Source organism: Mustelus asterias, chromosome 19 (assembly GCF_964213995.1).
Source record: "Mustelus asterias chromosome 19, sMusAst1.hap1.1, whole genome shotgun sequence".
Taxonomy (NCBI): Eukaryota; Metazoa; Chordata; class Chondrichthyes; order Carcharhiniformes; family Triakidae; genus Mustelus; species Mustelus asterias.
This window is the reverse complement of record NC_135819.1, coordinates 12,199,048-12,206,822: the sequence shown is the minus strand read 5'-3', so window position 1 is coordinate 12,206,822 and position 7,775 is coordinate 12,199,048. Positions and strand designations below refer to the sequence as shown.

The 7,775-nt window shown below is 50.8% G+C and overlaps 1 protein-coding gene across 4 annotated transcripts in view; it reads left to right on the top strand.

Moving 5' to 3' along the window:
* Positions 1 to 507: 507 nt before the first annotated feature.
* LOC144507778 (protein GPR108-like) overlaps positions 508 to 7,775 on the top strand; it is a 45,326-nt gene continuing 38,058 nt past the window's right edge. For 3 of the 4 annotated variants that reach the window (XR_013500141.1, XM_078235062.1, XM_078235060.1), the window contains exons 1-3: positions 508 to 614; positions 3,620 to 3,736; positions 5,858 to 5,912. Coding sequence is in view for 3 of the 4 variants with exons in the window: in XM_078235062.1 (XP_078091188.1) it covers positions 525 to 614; positions 3,620 to 3,736; positions 5,858 to 5,912 (262 nt within the window). In the remaining variant the exon portion in view is untranslated. The remainder of the gene's footprint in view (positions 615 to 3,619; positions 3,737 to 5,857; positions 5,913 to 7,775) is intronic. The other variant, XM_078235061.1, reaches the window with a different exon arrangement.

The following is a 7,775-nucleotide window of genomic DNA, read 5'->3' as shown; positions in this document are numbered from 1 at the left end:
CCTCGACACACTTCGACCGCACTATTGTTCAACGGGACGTTCAATCAGCTGGAGGGCCGCGCCCTCCATTGGTGGACCGGGACGTCATTCAAAGATCGTCGCCTCCGATTGGTCAACCCGTACGTCAATCACAGGCGCTCACCTCCGATTGGTGAAACGGGACGTCAATCATCTGGAGGGCCGCACCGCCTGGTTGATCAATCGGAAGGACAATCAGCTGACGCCAGCGCCATCCATTGGTCAGCCCAGACGTTAATCAGATGACGAAACCGTCGTCCATTGGTGACTCCGGACGTCAGTCACAGCTTCCCGCCACCGATTGGCCAGACAAATGGAAAATCGCACCGCCTCATTTCTGGAGGGGGGACCTGGCAGTTAAACCGGGAGGCCGCTCCGCTGATTGGTCATCTGGGAACGTCACTCAGCTAGAGGCCTGCTGCCAATTGGTTAATCGGGACGGCAATCACAGGTGCTCGCCCCGCCTCTTCCGTTTCCGCCTGCTGCTGCTTCCTTCCGGTGGTGTGATGATGGCAGGGAGAGGAGCTGAGGTTTTATTCCTGGGGCTGGCGCTCCTGGCTGGGGTCGGTGCCCGCTTCCACCGCCTCACACTCAAGGTAGGTGCCCTCAGGGGAGGGGGAGGGGGAGGGGGGAGGGGTGAGTGGAGCTGGAAGCCCGACCGGCCTGCCCCCCCTACTGGCCCGCCCCCCCTACTGGCCCTTGAGCCTTCCTCCCTCTTCCCCCCCCCTCCTCCCCCCTCTCCTTCCCCCCTCCTCCCCCCCTCTCCTTCCCCCCTCCTCCCCCCCCCTCCCCTTCCCCCCTCCTCCCCCCTCTCCTCCCCCCGCGCCTCTCCTCTCCCCCCGCCTCTCCCCTTCCCCCCCTCCCCTCCCCCCCTCCCTCCCCTCCCCCCATCCCTCCCCCCTCCCCTCCCCCCTCCCCTCCCCCCCCCCTCCCCCTCCCCTCCCCCCCCCTCCCCCTCCCCCCCTCCCCCCCCCTCCCCTTCCCCCTGTCCCCCCCCCTTCCCCCTGTCCCCCCCCCCCCTTTCCACCTGTCCCCCCCCCCCCTTTCCACCTGTCCTCCCCCCCCCCCCTCTCTCTTTCCCCCCCCCCCCCCCCCCCCCCCAGTGGTCAGCACTGCTGCCTCACAGCGCCAGGGACCTGGGTTCGATTCCCGGCTTGGGTCACTGTCTGTGTGGAGTCTGCACATTCTCCCCGTGTCTACGTGGGTTTCCTCCGGGTGCTCCAGTTCTCTTCCCCCCCCCCCCCCCCCCCCCACAGTCCGAAGACATGCTGGTTGGGGGAATGGCCATGCTAAGTTGCCCCTTAGTGTCCAAAGATGTGTGGGTTAGGTGCATTGGCCATGCTAAATTACTCTTAGTGTCTTGGGGATTAGCAGGGTAAATATGTGGGGTTATGGGGATAGGGCCTGGGTGGGTTTGTTGTCAGTGCAGGCTCGATGGGCCAAATGGCGGCCTCCTGCACTGAAGGGATTGTGTGAATTCAAAAACTAACACTATATTCTGCACCCTCTCTCCTTTTCTTCTCCCCTATGTACTCTATGAACGGTATGTTCTGTCTATAGTGTGCAAGAAACAATACTTTTCACTGTATCCCAATACATGTGACAATAATAAATCTAATCAAATATTCGTCAAGTGGCAAAACCACCATGTTACTGCAAATGACATACTCTGCATTTGTAATCAGGACTTTGGATAAGTAAATATATAGATTTATGAGTAGTGGTGATCCACCCAAGAACAGAACCTTTTTTTTATTTTTTAGTGTCACCAACAGGCTTACATTAACCCTGCAATGAAGTTAGTGAAAATCCCCCCGTCGCCACACTCCGGTGCCTGTTCGGGTCCACTGAGGGACTATTTGGCATAGCCAATGTACCTAACCAGCACTTCTTTCGAACTGTGGGAGGAAACCCACGCAGACCTGCGGAGAATGTGTAAACTCCACACAGACAGCGACACAAGCCGGGAATCGAACCCGGGTCCCTGGAGCTGTGAGGTAGCAGTGCTGACCATCATGCCACCCCCGTGCTCAGTTCTGCTACCCTCGTGGTCTTGCGATTTTCTTTTTCAATTGCGTCTGGGTTTCATTTTTCAATTTCAAGTTTTCCAACTTCATTCTCTTTCTCAACTCCCTCGGTTCTTGCCCCTCTAATATTCCTTCAGCCGCCTCCATCAGCAAATTCTCGTGCTGTCGAATGTGTCCAATCCAACCATGTTGCCTTTTCTTGGCGAAATGGACGGCACAGTGGTTAGCCACTGCTGCTTCAGCGCCGGGGACCCGGATTCAATTTTGGCCTCATGTCACTGCCTGTGTGGAGTTTGCACGTTCTCCCCGTGTCTGTTTGGGCTCTTCTGGGTGCTCCCGTTTCCTCTCACAGCCCAAACGTGTAGATTGGCCATGCTAATTTGTCCTTTAATGACAGGGGATTAACAGGGTAAATACATGCGAATGCAGGGATAGGGCCCGCGAGTGATTGTGGTCGGTGCAGACTCAATGGGCCGAATCGCCTCCTTCAGCACTGTAGGATTCTATGAATCTGTTCACTCATGGTCTTTCCTCCCCTGCCAACCTGCCACCACCATCGTTGCTCGTGTTTCCCCCTAACTAACCTACTCCATCCTTCAGAGTTAGATTCTGACTTCACAGAGTCATAAAATCCCTACAGTGCAGGAGGAGGCCATTTGGCCCATTGAGTCTGCACTGACCACAATCCCACTCAGGCCCACACACATTTACCCTGACACAAGGGACAATTTAGCCAATCAATCTAACCTGCACATGTTTGGACTGTGGGAGAAACTGGAGCGCACGGGGGGGAACGCGCAAACTCCACACAGACAGAGACGCAAGTCGGGAATTGAACCAGGGTCCCTGTGCTGTGAGGCAGTAGTGCTGACCACTGTGTCACCGTGCTGCCCTGCCCCCCCCATATTCACCTCCCTCAAACATTCCCCCCCTCACCAGGATGTGGCCCGGTCTCGAGGGTGTTGGCTATGAGGAGAGGTGCTATGAGTGCTGGCCACATCTGCCACCACCATGATTTACTGAAATACTAAGAAGTTCGGGCAGTACCTGTGGGGAGAGAAGCGACGTAATGATTTGGGTTGTTGACCTTTGGGCATTCCTGGCATCTTCTGTTCAAAGAACAAAGAACAGCTCTGGTTTCCTCCCACAGTCCAAAGATGTGCAGGTTAGGTGGATTGGCCATGTTAAATTGTCCCTTCGTGTCCAAAGATGTGCCGGTGGTAAATATGTGGGTTACAGGAATAGAAATCATTGAAACCCTACAGTGCAAAAGGAGGCCATTCGGCCCATCGAGTCTGCACCAACAACAATCCCACCCAGGCCCTATCCCCATAACCCCACATATTTGCCCCTCTAACCTACGCATCCCGGGACACGAAGGGGGAATTTAGCATGGCACCTAACCACACACCAGAGTCAGTGCGCACTCAGTGGGCCAAATGGCCTCTTTCTGCACTGTAAGGATTCTATGAACCCTGGCGACTTGAGGCACTTGGGTTACGGGATCTCAGTTTAAAAGGTTATGACCTGTAGTGTGGTATGTCAGTCTGGATTAACCTCTTCTTTTGTCTTAGGGTGACACGCGATCGAGAGTTCACTTGAACACCTTTGGCTTCTACACGAACGGGACTTTGGAGGTGAACCTCACGAGTCTTCGCCTGAAGACAGATCTCGCCTTGGACAAGGTTATGGTGAGTGGTACTTGGGTGGAATGCGTTGTAACTGAGGCAATTGTTTCAACGTTAAGATTGTTTCTTCAGAAGGAACTCTTCAAAACGCAGCGAATGAAAATACAACAAAACTTACTCCAACTTATAAATCCAAGAAAGGGTTTAATAAAGAAACTTCATTACTCCAAACTTGGGGCCTCACCCTGGGCCACTCCCCACAATTCTACATAGTTCCTTATTTATGGTGAGTCAGCTGACTATTACATCACTGTGATTGGTTCCATGGTTTACTGGGTCAGCTGACCCTTGCATCTTGTTCCCATTGGTCACATTACATCCAATACAAAGTTGTCACCGGTTACATTCTGACAATGGTGCCCCAGCTTGCTGCAATGCATACACAGCTTGCTCTGAAATCCTCTCCATACCTATCAAGTCTTTTCCTCTGTCGATGTTACCCATTCTTGAGGGAGATGGGTAACAAATACCAGCCTCTGTATCGATGCCTCATGTCCTGTGAAAACCTTTTTAAAAAAAAATGTCCCAGCTTGGTTTAGCGTCTTCAAGAGGTAGAAAGTTATGCTCCTGTGCTTTCCCCTAAATGTATCCATTTCTAATCCGTGGCCAGGCTAGCACATTCGAGTGGGATGGGATACTGGATTCCTTGATGCTGCTCTTGCTCAACATGATGCACAGAGGTTACCGAACACTTGTGGTTGGAAATGGGAAGTGTAACTTGACATTTCACCAATAGTTGCAGAGTCATCGAGGTTTACAGCATGGAAACAGGCCCTTCAGCCCAACTTGTCCATGTCGCCCTTTTTTTTAAAAACCCCCAAGCTAATCCCAATTGCCTGCATTTGGCCCATATCCCTCTATACCCATCGTACCCATGTAACTATCTAAATGCTTTTTAAAAGATAAAATTGTACCCACCTCTACCACTACCTCTGGCAGCTTGTTCCAGACACTCATCACCCTCTGTGTGAAAAAATTGCCCCTCTGGACACTTTTGTATCTCTCCCCTCTCACCTTAAACCCATGCCCTCGAGTTTTAGACTCCCCTACCTTTGGGAAAAGATATTGACTATCTACCTTGTCTGTGCCCCTCATTATTTTATAGACCTCTATAAGGTCACCCCTCAGCCTCCTACGCTCCAGAGAGAAAAGTCCCAGTCTATTCAGCCTCTCCTTATAACTCAAACCATCAAGTCCCGGTAGCATCCTAGTAAACCTTTCCTGCACTCGTTCTAGTTTAACAGTATCCTTCCTATAATAGGGTGACCAGAATTGCACACAGTACTCCAAGTGTGGCCTTACCAATGTCTTGTACAACTTCAACAAGATGTCCCAACTCCTGTATTCAATGTTCTGACCAATGAAACCAAGCATGCCGAATGCCGCCTTCACCACTCTGTCCACCTGTGACTCCACTTTCAAGGAGCTATGAGCATGTACCCCGAGATCTCTTTGTTCTGTAACTCTCCCCAATGCCCTACCATTAACTGAGTGCTGGGGATTGTCTTGTTCACAGCAAACTGGGAACCAAGTGCAGAGCGCTCCTGACCGGCATGCCCAGGGCTGTAACCGAGAGTGTGTTTATCCCTCCCACCCCTGAGCACGCAACAGAAACCCCTCTTATTTACTTTCTGCTTTGTAAGGCTGATGTACGGCACAGTGGTTAGCACTGTTGCCTCGCAGCGCTGGGTCCAATTCCGGTCTCAGGTGACTGTTTGAGTGGAGTTTGCACGTCCTCCCCATATGGCTTCCCTCCGGGTGCTCCAGTTTCCTCCCACAGTCCAAAGATGTGCGGGTTAGGTTGATTGGCCGTGCCGAATTGACCCGAGTGTCAGGGGGAATGGCAGGGTAAAAATGTGGGGTTACGGGAATTGGGTCTGGGAGGCATGGTGGTCGGTACAGGCTCGATGGACCAAATGGCGGCCTCCTGCACTGTAGGGATTCTGTGGTTCTATGACATTGTTTTACAATGCATAATTCTGAGGCATCAGGTCTGCTGTGTCTGCCCGTGGGAGCTACATTGGGTTTTTGTAGTCCATGCTTTGTAGACTAACTGTTTCTGACTGTTTATAACTTTGCTAAAGTGTGTTTTCTCATTCCTTCTCTCACACGTATGTCGACCAGATTGGGTTCAGCCTTTCAAAAACAAAGACTGATGGTGTGGCTGCCTATACAGTGAGTATGAGTGAAGGAAGAAAGAACTGAGCAAATGTTCTTCATGTGACATTAGCTGAGAATTTGCGCTCGGATGTGAGTGCAATTTGTGTTAGCGATATGTTAATTGAGCATTTAGTTAGGTACTTAGAGCATGTATAGAGAAAGCACGCTGCAACGTTTTGATTAGATAAGTTTCCTTTAAGATTTTGTCCTTTTGTTCCAGTAACTCTTTCAGGGGCTGTCACTAATTGGTTCGATTATCCAAAAAGATTTGGAGACTGCTGGGACGCTGGGTGGGTTGGTAGGAAACAAGACGCGTGCAGTGCTGCACTGTGTGAAGATCAAGCAAAGTATTAGTGTGTTTGCTAGTTCACTGGCTTGGGATTAAAATTACAACTTAAACCAACAGCCTTCTGACTCAGAGGAGCACAATCTTCCCACTAAAGCACAGCTGGCGCCTTGCCAAACTGTTATGGATGGCACAGTGGTTAGCACTGCTGCCTCACAGCGCCAGTGACCCGGGTTCGATTCCCGGCTACGGTCACTGTCTGTGTGCAGTTTGCACGTTCTCACCGTGTCTGCTTGGGTTTCTTCCAGTTTCCTCCCACATTCCGAAAGACGTGCTGGTTAGGCTGCATCGGCCGTGCTAAATTCTCCCTCAGTGTACCCGAACAGGCGTCGGACTGTGGTGACTAGGGGATTTTCACAGTAACTTCATTGCAGTGTTAGTGTAAGCCGACTTGTGACATTAATAAATAAACTTTAAGCTCTGGAATTGTCTCTCTAAACTTCTCAACCTCTCTATAAGACACTCCTTCAAAACCTTTGACCAAGATTTTTGCTCTGATGTTGCATTATTTGCACAGTGTCCAATTTTATCTTAAGCACTGAATAAACTACCAGTGCCACATAAACACAAGTAGTAATTGTAATTTATGGGGCAGTTGTAAATTTAAAAGACACACATATACACACATTTCGTTACGACACACTGTATTCATTCAATATTTGCTCTGCCACTTGGTGCGCTCTGTAGGCTGCTGTTGTTTCAGGTGGGAGTTTCCAGTTCTGACAGAGTCCCCATCTGAAACCGTAAGCTTCCTTGTCGATGCTGAAGAGGTGTTGTGCGGTTATGATGATATGGGGTGGCACAGTGGTTAGCACTGCTGCCGCACGGCACCAGGGACCCGGGTTCGATTCTCGGTTGGGTCACTGTCTGCGCGGAGTCTGCACGCTCTCCCCATGTCTGCGTGGGTTTCCTCCGGGCGCCCCGGTTTCTCCCCTCAGTCCGAAAGACATGCTGGTTAGGTGCATTGGCCGTGCCAAATTCTCCATCGGTGTACCCAAACGGGTGCAGGAGTGTGGCGACTAGGGGATTTTCACAGTAACTTCAGTTCAGTGTTAATCTAAGCCTACTTGTGACACGATAAGATAACTCTGAATAGCTACTCTCTACATTTTGTTTCGAAGCCAGCTAGCAATCAATTCAACCACTTGTCCCCTGACTCCACATTCCCCTAACCCATATCCATTGGTTTATTCTAAGGCAGCTTATTGAAAGCATTGTGAAAATCCATATCAATCTACCACATTACCGACTCTCTCTCTCTTTCTCAATTTAAGGTATGTCAAGGAAAACTTTCCCTTTTGAAATCTACCTTGACTATTCATTTATTAATATTTTTCATTTCTTCTGTTCCCTTCTTGATGAGGGACTTTATTTTTATTTCTATCATCAATGTTGGGGTGGCACAGTGGTTAGCACTGCTGCCTCACAGCGCCAGGGACCCGGGTTCGATTCCCGGCTTGGGTCACTGTCTGTGCGGAGTCTGCACGTTCTCCCCGTGTCTGCGTGGGTTTCCTCCGGTTTCCTCCCACAGTCCGA